At 33.8% G+C, this 20,877-nt stretch overlaps 1 protein-coding gene across 1 annotated transcript; it reads right to left on the bottom strand.

The window, feature by feature from the left end:
- Positions 1-12,234: 12,234 nt before the first annotated feature.
- On the bottom strand, positions 12,235-14,574 carry LOC109796265 (transposon Tf2-1 polyprotein). Its single transcript, XM_020355948.2, has 2 exons — positions 12,842-14,574; positions 12,235-12,679 (listed from the first exon to the last, which is right to left on the bottom strand). Exons 1-2 carry the CDS (start codon positions 14,572-14,574, stop codon positions 12,235-12,237), a joined length of 2,178 nt encoding a protein of 725 aa, XP_020211537.2.
- Between the last annotated feature and the right edge of the window lie 6,303 nt (positions 14,575-20,877).

The following is a 20,877-nucleotide window of genomic DNA, read 5'->3' on the forward strand; positions in this document are numbered from 1 at the left end:
TGTCTCCGTAGATATCTGCCTAAATTCGCTCTAATTTGGACAAAAAAAACTCATATTTATTGGATTCGGGTTCGGGTTCAGATTTTCCCCGATTGATAAAATCGGGAGGCGGGAGTAGGAATGTTAAAACTCACCCCGCTCCCGCTCCCCTACCCGCCTCTGCCCCTGTCTCGCTTAATAATATAATTAAAAAATTATTTATATATATATAAACCAAAATTAGAAATATTTATATGTAAAAATTTATATTATTTTATTTTTATTTTATTTTTTAAAAAATTTGTTTATATTTATTTAAAAGAAAAAAAAATGTAGAAACGAGGACAAGAGCAAGGTAGGGAAACCCAAATTCTGTCGAAAACAAGAATAAGTGCCCAAATTTTACTCCTAACAGGTATCGAGAACAAGAGCGAGGGCGGTTTAAACCCCGAACCCCCCCTTCCAGGGACGGAGCCAGGATTTCAATACTGGGGGGCCGAGAATTGGAATGATCAAATGAGGCGCTACATTTTTTAAAAAAAAAAAAAATTTCAAAGTGATACCACATAGCAGGCCGTACCAGAAGTCCAAAAGTTGAATAAAAAAATAAATTTGGGTTATTCATTTAATTATACATATGAGTTTATATTAAAAATAGGGGGTGCCATATAGTAATATATATGTATATAAAAAAAAATTAAAATTGTTGGGGGGGCCGTGGCACCCGTAGGTCCCCCCTTGGCTCCGTCCTTGCCCCCTTCCCCGTTCCCATGCCTAGTTACCCTCTTTGGCAACCGCCTCCATTTGAATAAAGCTCCACTTCATGTCACTTCAAATTTATCGACTCTAGCCATAGGATTTCTCAACATAGGCTTCAACCATGTGCAACATGTTGCTCTATTCTTAACTCAACTCTTTCTTTGTTGGATATTGAGATCTAATGTATTTAAAATACAATAAATAAATAAATAAATACAAAGACTAAAATCAAAACCATCTAATTTTGTAGGAATTGAAAACATTTTTAAACCTTAAATAATTAATATTTTGTTTAATATTATATATAATTGTACCATCTTTTCAAAAAAAAAAAAAAGCTTTATGAATAAAGGATATTCGACAATTGACAGTTATAAATATATTTAAAGAGGAGAGATTTATTTATTTTAAGAGTAAGTTTTTGTAAACTTACTTAATAATTCATATTTTACGTCAAAATTCAACAATCTAATTGTTAAATTAAATTTTTTTAATGTTTAAATCAACTTTAGAAATTTTTTAAAAATTTGAAAATCATATGGTACTTTATCATATAGATTCAAATCAACATATAAAATATTTTTATGATTATCCGTCAATTTGAATTAATGAAATGAAGTATGATATGAATTTTAAATTTTTTTTAAATATGTATAGACTTTATCTATACATTAACAACATTTAATTCAACAGTTAGATTGAGTAGTCTAAGACTATCAATATTTTCTCTTGAAATAAGTGGACCCCTTGTCATATTTAAATAATAAGATCATTAAAAGCTCACTTGAGATTAGTTACCAACATATTCTTAAAAAATCGCTAGGTAAATAATGAAAAGGAGAATAAACTGAATACAAACTTGTTAGAAAATATTATTAGAAAATGAATGAAAAATAATATTGTATCATGGTACTAGCCACTACTTTAAAAGTAAATTTTGGTGGACTTTCAGTGCTACCCAAAATTTGGTTTACTCTTTAAGATTTACATAATATTGTAGCTCAACTTGTGTACTCGAGGCCAAGACACGTTGGAGCTTCATAAACAGTGTCCAGAAGAACACAAAGTAGAAAGTCAAGTTGTGTACCTCATTTTACTCTACGACCCATTGTCACTCTTTATATAGTGTACATGAAATTAGTCTATTGACAAATATTTAAGAAATTTTTTTAATACCAATGACAACAAAATAATTAATATACAAACAATAAAACAATTAATACACATCAATAGTAACAATGAAATAATCAATACTTAAATGTCATTATTTCCACAATCTCATATTATTGACAGATAAGAGAAATAATGGAAACAAAATTTTAGACAAGGAAAAACTATTGTGTTTAATTGTTAATGTCTAGATAATTAAATTAACATGTAGTGTAATAAGGCAACACCTTATGTCCAAAAAATAAATTACTCTTGAACTTAATGAATTTAATATGAGATCCTAATAATACACACTTTTACCTTTAAAATTGTGATAGCTTTACAATTAAAATTTTACACTATTATTTATGCCTTTATATATATTTTCATATATAAAACTTTAGGTTGCTCACGAGTGCTCTAAAAAGATAGCATAAGTCTTTCATGGAAGATGGTATATGCCTTCACACTCACATAGGTAGATACATCAAGTGCATCTCTATACCACCACCCATATGAAGGGTTATGTATCTATTAAGAGTTCATGGCTCAACCTCACATCAAGCACTACCACATGCCATATATATGGATGAGAAATGTAGTGCATGAGTATTCATATGGTGTCGTTTAACCACTAACTAGATGCCCATTATGCGTTCCTCCACTCATGGCTTTAAGCTCACCCCCTTGACATATCCAAGATAATTTTCCAAGGTAATCCTTTTTGTAAAAGGATTTGTAAAAATTTTCTCACTTTTTACATACTCAAGTGAGATATCTCAATTTCTAGTTAAAAAAATTTTATAGCAACATATCTCATAATGTGTTTTCTCTTACGATAGGTACTATAAGTCACATTAATTACATTTTATGAATCACAATGAAGAGATACAAGAAACATAGGTATCCCCTACAATAGAAAATTATCCATTAGGTCTCTTAACTATTTTGCTTCTTGACCTACAAGTTCAAATGTTATATGAATTTTGATTACATTGTAGGCTTTGCTATACATGTTTGGTAATGTTGATTTTCAAGAAATAACACTACCTAGTGAATACGTACTTACTAATAGAGCTTACTTCACCATTGTTTTGAAATCCAATTTGCATCACAAAATCCTCCTAAGATAGTTAAAAAAAATGTAAACTCCAATTCATAGTACCTTTAGATACTTTAAAAGGAACAAAAAGGAAATTCTAATAATCACCATTGAGATTATGTGTGTATTTACTTAATCTACTTACGGTATATGTATGGATGACAAATAAATCTGTACCCGTGGGTAATACCCGAACCCGTCCCGACTTTGACAAGAAATACCCGGTTTGACCAGATACAGGTACAGGTACGGGTAAAACCCGATAAATTAAACTGGGTACAGGTACAGGTATGGGTATATACATACATGCCCCGTCCCCGTACTCGTACTTGTACCGATTTAATTATATTAAAAAAAATTAATATTTTATTATATGTAATTATTTATTATAATGTGAAATATTTATAGTTGTGTAATTATTAAGAAATCTCTTGATTAAAATATGAGATAAAAAAAATCTAATTATAATTATAATATAATGGAAAAATAATTTAAAAAATTGTGTATTTTTTTTGCAAAAAAAATAAAATTTACAGGTGCAGGTACGGGTACGGGTACGGGAATGAGTTTGTGTCGCGAGGACGGGGACGGGGACAAGTATCATAAAACCCATACCTGACCCGCCCCGTTGCCATTCCTAGGTATATATGCAATGCCAATTATTGTGTAATTCGTGAGATATATAATACTACCAATTATTTTTGCACATTCAGATTAAAAAACATTGGTTCCATTATTTTTTGTAAGATAAATGCTAAGATCATATGGTGTTCTATCATATACAACATTGGGACTATTGAAATTTCTTTAATAATTTTTTAACATAATATACTCAACTTACAAAAAAAAATTCATTTTTTTTATTTTAATATGCAAAATCACATTAGCTTCTCCCAAGTGTTTTATATAAAATTTAGAACTTAAACTCTTTAATTTTGATCACCATTTTCAAAGAAGTACCAAATATCAACATATCCTCGGAATACAAGCAAGCATACCAAAATTAATTATCTAGGCATATGATTAAGGAGATGATCACATACCAATTAATTTGTTATATTTTTTCATTGCATCTTGATTATAGTTTTCAATTTTCCTTTAAGATCATTGCTTGTAGTTGGTTCCTTCAAGGGATTTGAGTTTTGACACATCAAAAAAGACAAAATATATTGAGCAAGAAATTCATTCGAACAACATAATTAAAAGAGAAATAATTTTCTTTTAGATCGTTTGAAAATATCAGTAGAAAACAAATGAAAAATAACATTGTGTCGTGACACTAGCCATCTTAAAAATTTATAAATTTTATGTTCTAAAAATATTTAAAACTATATAATTATATAGTTTAAGGTAAGGGTATTTTCTAAGTTTGCATGTAAACAGAACGGATACGGGTATCATAGTATTTATACTCACGAGTACCCACTAATTTTCAATTATATATTTATATATTAAAAAAATTAAATTTTATGAAAATAAAGTACTTTAACAATTTAATTTAATTTTTAAAATGAATAATCTTAACTAATAAAATTAGAGTTAATCACCTATATACTGTCAGTGTAAAGTTTTTTTACACTGACAACCAATCATATCTTTTAATAATACCATGTCAGTTGCTTATTTAATGAAATAATAATAAAATAAGCAACTTTAAAAGATATGATTGGTTACCAGTATAAAAAACTTTATACTGGCAGTGTATGGATGATTAACTCATAAAATTATGCATAACATTTGAATAATTGAAGTTTAGACTTTTAAACTATTATTTTTAAAGAAATTATTAAAACAAATAGAAACTATTATTAAAGTATTATTGAATTTTTAAATAAATATCTACGGATATCCACATGTACTCGTGAATATTAAAAAAATATGCGAGTACCCACTTAATGAACACTTGTACAGATATGAGAACGGGTATGGAAAGATATTTATTTGGTGAGGTAGTTAGTAAGGAACTACTACCCGTACCGTCCTGTCCCATTGACATCCTTACTCACACATTAAAGTGAGATAACTCACTCCCCTTATCTCAATAAACACTAGGTAAAGGATGCAAATCTCTAAGTGATCTCTTGCAACCTCTACGTTCTCTTCTTGGAGCTCTTAAGTTTAGAGAAAAAAAGAAATCATAAGGTAAAGAGAAGTGTAAATAGATCATTTTCAAAACCTTCCTTTTTAAAAACCAACTCAACTCCTCTTATTTAATTAATTAAAACAAAATACATAAAAGTAATTATAATATAAACACATATTTTTCTCTAAATAGTTATTATAACAATATAATTTCACAAATTTTTATTAATTAAATAAAACCACTCATAATTATTTTCTAAAATGCATTTAATTAATTTAAAATATCCTTTATAAATTTTAGAAAATTTGAAGTGTAACACTAGTCTTATGTCCACATTGGAGCCTGCACATTACTTGGCCCCTTCTTGCCCAATAGTGACAACACTTTTAATATTCGTTGACATTTATTAAAAGTTAATATTTTAGTCTATACAATACACATTTTAAATATTTATTATATATAACTAAAATTTAAAATAAATAATATATTTAAATATATAAATTATATTTAAAATTTAAATAATAAATATATAAATTATATTTTATATTTATGATAAATAATTTATATTATAGTATAAAATTATTTTTATTTATTGATAATTTATTTTTAAAATATTAAAATTTAATTCATAAATAATCATGATAAATATTATAAATTAAATAAAATATGAAGCTGAGAGAAATCATAAAACCCTAGTAGATAATAGTTAAATGATTTTTTTATCAACAATTATTAGTTAGTATGTTATATCAGTTAATAAGATTCAAACTCACTTCTTCTTATCATCACTCCGGTCCTTTGTCCTACCTCCCAAACTGCCAGACCACATAATAACTTCCTAGACATTTGTTAAATACTAAAGTGAGATTTAAAATATATTAGAGTAGCTTATGGAGGATACAAAATTATATATATATATATATATATATATATATATATATATAATAGGATTCAACATGATCAATAGATAGTTGAGTAAAAGTTTAATTTTTTCTTTTATCATGGAATTGACAGAAATATTTACTTGAAATTAGTATTTTTTTATGATCTTAACTCTATTAAATTTATCTCTCCATCAAATTCAAAATTCAAACGCGAGACTTTGAAATTCAAGGAATAATTCAATATCGATCAAACCAACAAACATTATTAGAAGTTTAATTTTTTAGTAACATGTAAAATTTTAATTTGAATTAAAATATATTCTATGCCTAAAAAAGAATTAAACTTCATAGAATTTGATAAATTTACGTAAAAATACTTTTAAATTTTTCTTTTATAAATTAAAATTAATTTATAAATAAATTATAATATTTTTTTAAAAAATTAACTAAAAAAACTCTTACAAATCAATTTATGTATAAATTAGTTTTAATGTACAAAATTTTATCTAAACATATTCATAATTTTTACCATTCATCTAAACATATATTTGATCCAAATCCAAACCTTAAAAAAAAAAAAAAAAAAAAAAAAAAAAAAAAAAAAGTACATGCACAGCCTTTAGCCCCAACCTATAGAGGGTGTGTCAGAACTAGGATAGGGGACCAGACATTGCAGAGACGAATAGACGATGATGGATCAGAACTTGGAAATGAGGCCAAGAATCTATATCATTACCAATGGTTACCACTGTATGGTTCCATCGCTACCCTGAATATTATGCATGAAATGAGGCCAAAAATCTATGTATTTTTAGCAATGCTTACCACTGCATGCTTCCATCGCTACCCGTGAATATTAGGTATGTATGGTCTCCTAAAATTCTACAATTGCTTATAATCCACAATACCACGACACCTTGGAGTAACATGGAGGGGAAGCCTTCCAATTTTTATTATTTTTTCTATCAATAAAGTTGTAGATAATTATAAATAATTTTTCATATACAACACTTTCATGGATAGGAACAAGAGAAGTGTTAGTAGAACTCTCTCCCACACTTATTTATTAACACCTTTTATTATTAATTGAAGTTTAATAAAAATTATAAATTTTGTAGGTTTTGCATCTCGGTTAATAATGTCTCTTCTAACTTAATAATAAATCTAATCAAAATTTGTAATTTTCAATTCATAATAAAAAAATTATTAATTTTTAAAAAAAATGAATGTTGATAACATTTCTCTTTTTGATACATATTTCAAGTGTATACAAGGCTATCTCTACCTTTAATATTTCACAAGAATTCTTGTAGTTCTTAGATGAGTCACCTAATTACAAGTCTCTTATATATTCTTATTCTTTATAAGACTAAAATCAAAGTGTTTTCTGATTTTTTTGTAAGAACAAATTAATTTAAAATATATGTTGTATTAATTATTTTTTTAGAAAATAGGTTACACATCAATAGTGTAAGCTTTACACTTTGTATAAACAAAGAATGCATCTTAATTAACTTTTTGTTTTCCCCAAACACTATATATATACTGACCCATACTTAAAACTTGTATTAAAATCTATTGAAACTAAACTCAACACTAAAGACTAATTTAGTCATATTGAATGGATAAGGTATGCCTAAGCGCGTACAACTTAAAATGATTTGATGCCAAATGGAAGACGATTTGAATTTGAGCACAGTTATATATTGCAATTCAACAAGGATAAGACTACACATCCTCGTGGTTTTTCTTAAGAAGTAGGTAATTGGTAGTTATCATTTCGATAAATGACTAATCATTCACGTGATTATCATAGTTTGTTTATATTCTTTTTAAGATAAATTATATATATATATCTTTTATCTTATATTTTTAGATTTATTTTAATTTTTTATTTATTAAAAATGTTCATTATGGTTCTTGATCTTTTAAAATGATGATCATTTTCAACTTTAATACGTGATTTTGAATTAATTTTTATTTGATTCAAGATGTGAAACTTATAGTATTGGATTCATTTATATGAAAATCATAAAATTGAATTAACGTTTGTACTTACACGAATCAGGTCGGATTCCTAACTTGGATAAGTCGTCTTCCTGGTTGGATTCAGCCGAGGTTGTGTGAGATCGGTCAATAGGTTGAGTTCCTTCTCTCCGGTTTCCTTGCTCGAGCGTCTCGGATGTACCTGCAAAAAGGACTCTAACGATCAAGTTAGTTGGCGTATCTAATTTCACATATTGCTTATATCATTACCTGTGGTGGTTTTCCGAGTAACCGTGTAACTGCTATATGGTTATTTTCTGAAGGTGGTTGAATTGTCCTTGACGTTGTCAACCTGCCGAGGTGTCTTACTGATATCTCCTGTGACATGTCAGCGTTTCATGGTTTTATTTCAGCTTGTCTAAGAGGTCACCTCGGTCAAGTTAACTCGTGGACTCGGCTAAGCTCGGCTCAAGTCAGGTTGGTACATAAGCCCCCCAAGCTCTGAGTGATGTAAGAATGAAAGAGCTGAGGAAAAGAAAGACATTTGCCAATAAAGTTGAAAAGGAGGTGTAAAGAGCCACAACGTTACGAAAGAGACACGTGTAAGGTTTGAAAAGGCGTAACTTTATGAGTTCAACAACTCTATTATGGGGGAACGTGAGCAGGTACGGCTCTCAATCATTATTGTTGAGCGTTTCGGTGTAGAGCATTTAAGGCGATAGACGTGGAGGGGCGCGAAACGTCGTGTTGAAGAGGCGCAATGCTCAAGAAGGCAACGAAAAGATTTTCAGCGTGTATATATAAGTAAAGTTTTCAGCGTGTTGAAGGTGTCGATAATTATAAGTTTATCAGAGGAAAGTGTTGTGTAACATCCGCCATATTCAAAGTGAGGAAGGTCAGTCGTGAAGAACAGGGGATTGCGGGGAGCATAGCATTTCCAGGTATCAAGCATTATCTCTCGATCTTTGTGTTGTAATTGGGGTTGAAATGGGTAAGGGGAAAGAGACAATCGTTGGGGGCAAGGGGAAAGAGGCAAGTGTTCAAAAGAGAGGGGGGAACAACAGAAAAGACTCCCACCCAAAAATCCTTGCCACTGGTTACGAATGGGTGAGGGGAGATGTAGGAAAATACGAAAGTAGGATTAGTGGCGAAATGGAGGCTAGTGTATTACAGCACAACTTGAAATTTTGTCTGCCTCCATATCTAGAACAACTTTCTATTGAACCCTGTGCACCGGAGGAACGGGTGTTTTTTAAAGTGGCTACTACTCCTCCGTACATATATATGTATCAATGCCTGTGTAGGGATTTAGGTGTGACGTTTCCGTTTACCCCATTCGAGTGTGAGTTGCTGAAAAAGATAAATGTAGCTCCTAGTCAATTACATCCTAATAGTTGGGGTTTCGTACGTGCGTTCCAAATTTTATGTGCAGTAATGGGGATAGAGTCGAGTTTAGGAATATTTATGCACTTTTATCAAATAAAATTGGGGGAACCACCGTATGGGTGGGTGTCTTTGAGTGGAAGTTCGCATGGGGGTTTATTTCAAATTTTTGCACAATCATACAAGAACTTTAAAGAAGAGTTTTTCAAAGTGCAATCGTCTCATAAAAATCCGAGTTCGGATCCAATTTTCCACTGGAATGGGGAACCAAAATTTCCTCTATGTTGGCAATCAAAACCTGTGAGGTTCTCGAGATCAGAGGGGTTGGTGTTGTCACCCAACGAGAAAGAAGATATAAAAAAGTTGGAAAAGCTAGCTCGGGCATTAGAGAGCAAAACTATTTTAATGCTTGCGAGATCCCAAAATCCACAAGATGACTTAGAGAGTAAGTAATAATAATAGTTATATGTAATTAAAGTCATGTGATTGAATATGTTATTGATTACTGTGATGTGCAGAGATCATGGGAAGGAGCAAATGGCGCGAGCTAAAGGGGAAATTTAACATCGAAGAGATCCCGGACGCTGCAGTTCCTAAGCAAAAAGTGAAGAAGCAAAAGATAGAGGGCGAAAACCTTCATAATAAGGGACCTAAGATCGTCGACCATGTCGGTAATTCAAGTATGCCGAGGAAGGAAGTTGCAAAAGAAATGACGAACTCGGAGGTTGTGATTGATTTGGAAAAAGAAGATACCATTCAGAAGCAAGTTGAGAGAAATTCTGCTTGTGATTTGAAAAAAGAAAAGGTATATGTCTCATCATTACTAAATACTATGTAATTATGTTGATTGTTCTGATTTCAAATTTGTCGTGTGAATTTGTTTTTTGAAGCTGGCAAATGCACAAGTTCCTAAATCTTCAGAACATTTGGTGTCAAATTTGGAGGCGTCAATTGCTCAACTCGGCTTTAATTCGCCGACTTCACAAGGGAGGTCGTCCCAATCTGGACCAAATAACCGCCCGAGATCATTACATCAGAGATATGATACGAAGCATCCTCTGGTGAGGTTGGATCATGTAAGTATGTCACCCGATGTGATTTCCTTCTAGAATGCCGAGTTGACTGCAGAAGCTTTTTATAAGGAAGATCCAGCCTATATCGCTGATAAGGCTTTGATTAAAAAGGTTGGTCCTGTCCAAGGTTTAGATTTCGTGCAAGTGTTTTTACAAAGATCTATCGCTGTGGTAGATCATTGGAAGAAAAAGTGGGATAAAAATGTTGCACTGATGTCTAAGCTGAGGACCGAGAATGCCCAGGTTGGGTCATTAAATGTTGAGGTTGGTAGTTTAAAGAAAAAATTGGAGGAAAACTCAAAGGCATTTGAGATTTCTGTGAGGTCGAATAAGACATATGCGGCTAAGGTGGAGGACCTTTTGAAGAAGGTGAGTTTGTTAGAAAAAGAAAAAGAAGTTCAAGCAGAGACTGTGAAGATGCTAGAAAAGAAAGCAAAGGACCATGAGGGGAATGTGCAAAGCTTGAAAGACGAGATGGTGGAGCTTTACAAGAAGAATAAAGCCTGTCAGGAAGTTATCGCTGCTAATGTGAGGAAGATCCAAGAAATAGAAAATGAAAACAAAAAGTTGAAGAAAGAGATGGAGGCTACCGAATATGAAGTAGTCGTAGAGCATAAGAAGGGGTTTTCTAAAGCCTTACGACAAGTGAAGTGTATTGCCCCGAGCATTGATTTGAAAGAAATTCACATCAACAAAGATGTCTTTGAGGGGAAATTGGTTAACGAAGATGATATCCCGGATGATATGAGCAGTGAAGAAATCAATGACTAATTGTATTTGTTTACAACATAGTAGTATGATTTGTACTTAGGATTCTAATTTACTATTGCCTTTATAGGCTAAACTTTTGATAATTTTTCTAATGTACTGGATATTTTTCTGAAAGTTTTAATTAATTACGGTATCATGCTTAAAATTGCTGTATAGATATTCGAACGGAACTGGTTTACCTTAATAGGATGAAATCAGCTTTAACTTGGCCGTGTTGCGCCGCGAATGGAATTGACCCAAATTTAGTAATAGTAGTATTATGAATGAAGAATAAATTTTGTTCGAACTAGGTTGAATTATGGCGCAAACTTGGCTAAATTATTGCTCAAACTTGGCTAAATTATTGCTCAAACTTGGCTAAATTATTGTTCAAACTTGGCTAAATTATTCAGACCAGAATTAACATCGACTCAGATTTGGACGATGTTATTAACATTGGCTCAGATTTGGCCAAGTTTCAACTTAAAATTAACATCGGCCCAAAGTTGAACGAGTTTATTAACATTGGCTCAAACTTGGCCATGTTTCAAGTCAAATTGAATATCGGCTTAGACTTGGACGAGTTTCTTAACATTGGCTCAGATTTGGCCAAGAAGGAAGAATCAGATTAAGGAACAAGGGAAAAATTAAATTTATGTAAAAGAGAAGAAATCAAATTGCAAGAAGAGAGAACTTGTAATATTGAGTATGAAGTTATGTGTGCATTACATCTCTCTTGCTGACCTCAAGTTGACTCATTAAAACCTCTTCAGCCAAAACCCTTTTTTTTGTTGGGAAAAAAGACTGAAGTAGGAAAAAGAGTACAACACCTGGGTTTACATGCATTTAACTGAAATAAAATTTCAGATGGGTGGCGTTCCAAGTTCTAGGGAGAACTTTGCCACTGAGTTCTGTCAATCTATACGCTCCATTTTGTAGGCATTCTAAGATGCGAAAAGGACCTTCCCAATTGGCTGCAAATTTTCCTGCTGATGCATCTTTCCTAGCGTCACCTATGGCTCTCCAGACGAGATCTCCTTCATGGAAAGATCTCGGTTTGAGCTTGGAGTTGTACCTCCGTGATGCTCAAAGTTTACATGTTTTTTCTTGCACCCTGGCGTGTTCCCTTGTTTCGTCTAGTAAATCTCTGTCCAAGCTCAGTTGTTCTCCGTTCTGGGACTCAGTAAACGTTAATCTTCTGTGACTTGGCTCACCAACTTCAAGGGGTATCATTGCATCTGAACCATATGTCAACTTATTGGGAGTCTCTTGAGTGGTGGTCTGTGGTGTGCAATGGTATGCCCACAGGACACTAGGTAACTCTTCAACCCATTCCCCTTTGGAAGATCCTAGCCTCTTCTTAAGTTCACGGAGAATCACTTTATTTGTTGCCTCGGCTTGGCCATTTGTTTGTGGGTGTTCTACTGAGGTGACTTTGTGTTTGATGCCGAGTTGCATCAGGAATTGCTCAAAAATTTTGTCTACAAATTGCTTGCCATTATCTGTGGTGATTGCTTGAGGTATTCCATACCTGCAAATGATTTTCTTCCACGTAAAACGCTACACATTAGTCGCTGTAATTCGCGCTAAAGGCTCAGCTTCAATCCACTTTGTGAAGTAATCAATCCCCACAATTAAAAATTTTAATTGACCTTTGGCAACTGGGAAAGGACCGAGTATGTCCATGCTTCACCATGCAAAAGGCCATGTTGATTGCATGGAGTGTAGGGCTGTTGCAGGTAACTGGTGTAGGTTGCCAAATTTTTGACAAGCTTCGCATTTTTGTACATATGTTTTACAATCTAATCTCATAGTTGGCCAGTAGTAGCCAACTCGGATCACCCTAGCAGCCATGGACCGAGTTCCCGAGTGCATACCACATATACCCCGATGGATCTCGTCCATTACATACCCAGCTTGATCCGAGTTAAGGCATTTTAAAAGGGGTACTGAGAATCCCCTTTTGAACAACTCTCCAGCTTCAATTGTGAAATGACAAGATTTGAGTTTGATTTTTGAGGCTTCAGCTTTATCTTCCAATAAAGTACCGCTTGTAAGATATTGCCAAATGTTTGACATCCAGCTTGGTTGACCGAGGTAGTTAGTTGACACTACTACAAAATTATAGCTAAGTGCACTAATTGTCTCTTGGATAATTGTTTTGTGTTGTCCGGGACGTTTAGTACTGGCTAGTTTTGACAGCAGATTAGCTCTAACATTTTGGGCCCTTGGGATATGTTCCATCTGGAAGTTGTCAAAGGAAGAACTCAAATGAGATACTAGAAGGTTATACTTTTGGAGTTGTGGTTCCTTCGTTTGATAACTTCCTCCGACTTGCTCTGTGATCAACTTGGAATCACTACAACATCGAAGCTTTTTGACACCGATATCTCTGGCCAATCTCAAACCTGCAAGCAAAGCCTCATATTCGGCTTGGTTATTAGTAGCTTTGAAATCAAATTTGATTGCAAGTTCAAGCATCATCTCATTAGGACCCTCAAGAATAATACCTGCACCACTACCTTTTGTACTGGATGATCCATCAATATGTAAAATCCAGGATTGCTCTTCCGTAGGAATGCTGGGTGTCAGCTCGACAATGAAATCAGCAAGACATTGGGCTTTTAGCGCTCCTCGACTTTCATATTTGATTCCATATTCGGACAGCTCGATTGACCAAGCTGTCATCCGACCTGCGAGATCAGGCTTTCGAAGTATCTGCTTGATGGGATAGTCGGTTTTTACCACAATCTGATGACTTTGAAAATAGGGCCGAAGTCGCCGAGCTGAAGTTACTAGCGCAAGGACCAACTTCTCAATGGTTTGGTACCTCTTCTCGGTGTCTTTCAAAACACGGCTAATAAAGTAAATAGGAATTTGCTTTTTACCGTCATTCTGCATAAGGGCTGCACTAATTGCATTGTCGGCCATGGCGAGGTATAGCAAGAGGTCGGCGTGACTCTGAGGTTTAGTCAGGATGGGGGGTGCAGATAAAAATATTTTGAAGTCTGAAAATGCTTGCTCACATCGGTCATCCCAAACGAAATTCTTTGGTTTCTTTAACAGGTTAAAAATGGGTTTGGCCTTTTCTGCCATCTTGGGAATGAACCGAGAGAGAGAAGCGAGCCTGCCCGCCAATCTTTGTACCTCTTTGTGGTTCTGGGGACTTCTCATGTTAATCAATGTCTGACACTTATCTGGATTTGCCACTATCCCCCGACAAGTAATCATGAATCCTAAAAACTTCCCACCTTGGACTCCAAAAACACATTTCTCAGGATTTAGTCTCATGTTATACCTTCTGACTTGCTGGAAGATTTCTTCTAGATCTCGGACGTGATCGTTGGCTGACTTCGTTTTGATGACCATGTCGTCAACATAAACCTCCAGATTACGGCCAATTTGTTCCGCGAAGACTTTGTCCATTAGCCTTTGGTATGTTGCTCCCGCATTTTTGAGTCCAAATGGCATGACATGATAACAGTAGTTGGCTTGTTCTGTGATAAATGCAGTGTACTCTTCATCTGGGGGTACATTAAAATCTGATTATAGCCGGAGTAAACATCTAGGAAACTAAGCATAGCATAGCCGGAAGCTCCATCAACCAATCTGTCAATGTTGGGTAAGGTGTATGCATCTTTCGGACAAGCTTTGTTTAAATCTATATAGTCAACACACATACGCCACTTGCCATTGGACTTTTTAACCATCGCGACATTGGCTAACCAAGTGGTATACTTAATTTCTCTAATGAACCCTGCACTTAACAGTTTTTGAGTCTCAACTTTAACAACTTCTCTTCTTTCACCGCCAATCTTTCTCTTCTTTTGGGACACTGGCTTTGCTTCCTTGTAAATAGCTAATTTGTGGCAAATAAAGTTGGGATCTATCCTTGGCATATCTGCACTACTCCATGCAAAGAGATCAGCATTTTCAGTGAGAATTGACATGATTCTACCTCGGAGATCGACTTCAATGTGTTTTCCGATTTTGGTGCACTGTCCTGGCATTTTTCCAATCTGGAATTCAATTAGTTCGTCAACAGGGCTAGGTCGGTGGTCATGCATGTCAACTCGGGGATCCAGGTCAGCCATTTCCCTTGTTCCGAGATGGGCTACTACAGAAGAATTTGACTTCTCGGGTTGAAGACTGGTAGGGGCAATCCTTAAGCTCTTGGCATAACATCTCCTTGCTATTTGCTGATTAGCTTTGATAGTTATTATACGTCCGTCTGTGCCCGGGAATTTCATAGTCAAATGGGGTGTTGACACAATTGCTCCTAACTGATTTAATGTTGGTCTCCCAATGAAAATATTGTAGGAGGTGACGACATCAACTAACAAATATTTCACCAGCACTCTCTTTGAATTCTGAGTTGTACCAAAAGAGGTTAGCAATTCAATGAAACCACGAGTATGAACTCGCTCACCTGCGAAACCGACGAGAGGCTCGGAATATGGTTGGATCATATTATGAGGGATGTCAAGCTTCAAGAAAGTAGGCCAATACAGCACATCGGCAGAACTACCGTGGTCAATCAATGTTTTCTAAACTTCCCAGTTAGCCACTTCGACTGAGATGACCATGGGATCGTCTTGGTTTAGACTTATGCCTTCATAATCATCATCGGTGAAGACAATGGGAGGAGTTGATGGACTCGTTTTGGTGTCCGAGTTGTGGTGATCATTGATGTTGTGAACGTTGCGTAGGTGCCGCTTTCTGGCGGAGTTAGAACTTTCACCTCCGGCTAAGCCCCCCGCAATGGTATTAATGACTCCTTGCAGGTTATTATCGGCAGAGGATTTTTCCCCATGCTGTGGATTAGCACTATTTGCGCTGGGTTTGTTTTCTTCGTGTATGGGTGCTTGTTGATAGTTACCTTGCTCAAATCGGCCTTGGTAACTTTGGGAGCGTCCTTGATATCGGTTTGAATATCATCCTCGCCCTCTGCCGCGTCCTCGGAACCCCCCGCGGGAAGCTTGACCACGTTGGACATATTGGCCAAGGTGACCAGCCTGAATCAGTTCTTCGATTTTGTCTTTGAGGCTCCAACATTCCTCCGTTGTGTGTCCATGGTTTCGGTGATATCGACAATGTTTGCTCTTGTCGGCATTGGCCGAGTTGTACGCCGGGGGAGGTAAGGAGATTAGATCTGCATGATTAGCTTCTTCTAAAATATTAACGTGCAGAGCATTAAGGGGTGTGTAAAAATCACACCTGGGACCTCGTGCTTGACGAGGTCTCTTGGATCTTTGATCGAAGTGACTCTTTTGCTTCTCCTTACTACTGGACTCGCCCTTGACGGCAAGGCCATCCCGGATATTATTACAGAACTCAGCATGCTCTTCCATTTGGATGTAACCGGCAGCGCGCGCTCTCAGTTCGTCCATGCTGGCTGGTTGATGTCGGCAAAGACTGTCAACAAAGGGTCCAGGTTTGAGGGCCATCAACATGGAATGGAGGGCGACTTCTGGATTGAGGTTTCGAATTTTGATGGAAACATTGGCGAATCACTCCATAAAATGCCTGAGGGATTCATCATCCTATTGTCGCAGATTAGACAACGTTGCTGAGGTGATATGATGAGGTCTGCTGGTGGCATATTGGGCAGACAAAAAACGAACCAGAGTATCAAAATTATTTACGGATCTGAGTGGTAGTTGTGTGTACCAACTCAGGGCAGCCCCCTTGAGTGAAGTTGGGAATACCCGGCACATGATGGCATCGTCATTCATATAAAGGTTGATCTGGGTAACATATGCATCGATGTGCTCATCGGGATCTGTGGTTCCGTCATATCTATCTATGTTCAACGGTTTCCAAGTGGGTGGGAGAGGGACTTCCATTATTCCATCAACAAATGGGTGTCGTTGAGTGGAATGTGGATCATATTCGGTGAGTGTGAGTGTGAGTGGGTTCTGCTGGGTATGTAGGATCGGGAGAAGACTGATGTTCTTCTGCCGTAGGTGGAACATGGCTAGCATGATGAGTATATGGCGGTGGTTGATTTTGCTGCCATTGTGCTCGGAATCCGGCCTGCTCAGCACGTAACTGTTGCAGATCGGCTTCGTGCTATTTACGTAGATTCTCCATTGCGGCTGCGTGTTGTCGTTGCATTAGTTCTATCTGTTCAAGTAACCGTCGAAGGGTTGGATTATCTTCCATGTTCGGTGTGCTTGAACGTGGTACACTCGTTGCACTTGTTGCTCTATTGGTCTGACTTCGGGTTGAAACCATAAGGGTGAAGGAGGAAAAGTTTTACCAGACCCTCCTTCTAGCGCCAAATGTACTTACACGAATCAGGTCGGATCCCTAACTCGGATAAGTCGTCTTCCTGGTTGGATTCAGCCGAGGTTGTGTGAGATCGGTCAATAGGTTGAGTTCCTTCTCTCCGGTTTCCTTGCTCGAGTGTCTCGGATGTACATGCAAAAAGGACTTCGACGATCAAGTTAGTTGACGTATCTAGTTTCACATATTGCTTATATCATTACCTGTGGTGGTTTTCCGAGTAACCGTGTAACTGCTATATGGTTATTTTCTGAAGGTGGTTATTGTCCTTGACGTTGTTAACCTGCCGAGGTGTCTTACTGATATCTCCTGTGACATGTCAGCGTTTCATGATTTTATTTCAGCTTGTCTAAGAGGTCACCTCGGTCAAGTTAACTCGTGGACTCGGCTAAGCTCGGCTCGAGTCAGGTTGGTACAACGTTTGAATTCAAAATAATTATAAATATAGTGAAAATTATGTGAAAAATTCATCCCACAAACTATTAGAAAATAACGTGAAATTAGATTTTTAAATTTTTAAATTATTTTTTAGACTTATTTTTATGTGATTTTTACTCTGTATATGATAGTTTTTGGCTTGAATTGTATTGATTTTCAATAGGTTTTTTTTTATGTAATTGAATCTAATGAGACGAGTTTTAAAACAGTCAAAAAATGACTTAAAATTGTGTTTTAAAAATCGGCTCGAATTGGCTCATGGGAAAGGGATGAGCCTTATTAAACATTACAATAACCACTTATTCTAATGTATTTGTTTGTAATATATGCAACTTAAATAACTTTTATAGTATATTATTAATTTTAAATTATATTTAATAATATAATATATAGGTAGATTTTACATATATTATTTTGTGATATCAATTACAAGTATATTATATATATATATATATATATATATATATTAATTTGTATTAATATACGGTTTAACATACAACTTTTTCATGTATTTCTTTATACAAAATAAAGATAAAGATAATTTTAAATTAAGATGGAAATTGAAATTTAAGATACGATATGAATTTATTAAGATTTACAAGTATAAAATATATTCAACATGAATATTTTTTTTAAAATATTAATAGAAATCGGGTCATACGGTTCAATTAGTGACTCACCGATTCAACATTTAACCTATTGATCTAGTATCCTAACTGGTTTGATGATCGATCCGATTTTTAAAACTATGCTCAAAAGTGAAATAATCATTGTTTCAAAAGGATCAAATTGACTCAAAATTAGGAAATAAAGATTTAAAATGAACATTTTAAAAAATAAAGGACTAAAATAAATTTTAAAAATAAGATAAAGAACCAAAAGTATACTTAACAATTAAGTATTCTTTTTTAGTCAAATCTCTCCAAGTTCAAAAACAAGTAGTCTTTTTCAATCAAACCTCTTTAGGCTTAATAACAAGTATTATTTTTCAGAAAAATCTCTCAAAGTTCAACCTTATAACAATGGTTATGAAGGTTACATAGATGTTGTGTTCGTCTCATTAAGATGCTATACAACCACTTACATAACAATGAATGTTTACAAGAAAGAATAGATTTACAGAAAGTGGGTTTCTATACAAATGTATCTATGTAAAATTCTTTGTCTTTCTTGTATTTTGAAACTTCTTATATAGTGACTCACTGTTGCAACACTTTAAGTCCAGCTCGTTTGCTTCATCTATCTTCATCATTTTTTTTGTGATGATAGGTGACTGTTTGTCTCATTTAATGCGAGTATTAAATGCATTTCACCAAATAATATCTCTCATCTGATCAATAAGGTCACTTATTAACTTTTCGTATCAAACAGAGTTTGTAGAAGCAATGTCAACGTAGACCAACTATAACAATGACTTTATTTATTTTTCTCCATGATTTCAGGGATTTAGTTCTAATGAAAAACATGATTATTCTCTTTAATAGATTTGTGAGTTTCGAAATGATCTTTTGATTTGATGTTTTAAAAAATGAAACATTCAATGTGAACTTTTTTGTTAGTTTCAATAAATGATAAATATTTAATGTATATGAGATAAATTGTATGTTTCATCTAGCTTACAATGTTTTATAAATAATTTGTGTTTTATATTTTATCTGATAAAATTTTCAAAAATATATTTTTAGACATTTCTTCATTATAAAATATTTTATTTATTAATATTAAAACTCTAAATTTAAAAAATCATTTTTCACCTTAAGATAATGGTATGACAATATGTTAATGTGACATAATTAAAAAATCATGTGTCACAATATGCTAATGTGACACATGATATTGTTATCTTTTATTGTCCTACGCATGATAATACTATAATGGTGTCATTAAATTATTATTATTGTAATCGTATTTTGACGAGATAAAAAATTAATCATTAAACTTACATATATGATTCTTTTTATATATATATATAAACTTAAATGGACGATAAATGAAAAAAATGTTAAATTACTATGCGTTTTACATAATTAAAGTTTTATTATATATTTAATTATTATTTAATAAAAATATATTAAAATAAAATTAAAATGAATAATAAAATATAAAAATAGTATAGATTATTAAATTTATTTAAAAATACAATTATTAAATTAGAAGAAGAATAATTAAATCATGTATGTAAAAAATATTATAATCATAAAAATTATAAATAGTAAATATATGAATCCATTATCAAACAACCTGATCATTCAAAGATATTAAAAAATGATAAAAAAAATTGTAGGAGAAATAGAATAGAAAAGTTAGGTTGTTTGAATGGATAAAAATAAAAAGAGAAATAGGAACTGCGAGAATTCCTTTTCACTTATTTAGATGAATGAAAAAAGAAATATATTTTCCTCTCATTTTATTTGAATACCTTCTTTCTTCTTATTTTCTCTGAAAACGAATAATAAAAATTAAATGTCTTTATCTTATGTCACTTTCATATTTTGTATTTTTGTTTCCCTGTATTTGCCACGAACAAAACAAGGAGTTAGGGGTAGAAAACATAAAATTACAAAAGAAGAGAGAAAATTGGATTTGTCCATAACCATATATATATATCCAAATGAGATGAGAGGATTGTGGATGGGAGCACTTGGAGATCCAGTGAACCATGTTGCGACAGCTACACGACTAGATTCTTCAATCCCCACACTCACGAGGTTTTTTTTTTTTTTTTTTTTTTTTTTTTTTTTTTTTTTTTTTTAAGATAAAAAATATTATAAAAATAATCGTAACCAAGATTAAATCTACATCTCATATTTTTAATTATCCTAATCACTAGATTTTTTTTTGTTCGTCCCTGGAGTATCCACTGTCGACAGCAGTGACTAATCTCCTCGCTACGTTAGAGGCACCTTAAAGGGTGGGATAGCTGGCCCTAAGATTTAACGCGGTTGCATACACAAGGCAGGCTTAAAGGGTGGGATAGCTGACCCTAAGATTTAACGCGGCTGC

The sequence above is a fragment of the Cajanus cajan genome, chromosome 11 (assembly GCF_000230855.2).
Source record: "Cajanus cajan strain Asha chromosome 11, NIPB_CcT2T_4, whole genome shotgun sequence".
In the NCBI taxonomy this organism is placed as follows: Eukaryota; Viridiplantae; Streptophyta; class Magnoliopsida; order Fabales; family Fabaceae; genus Cajanus; species Cajanus cajan.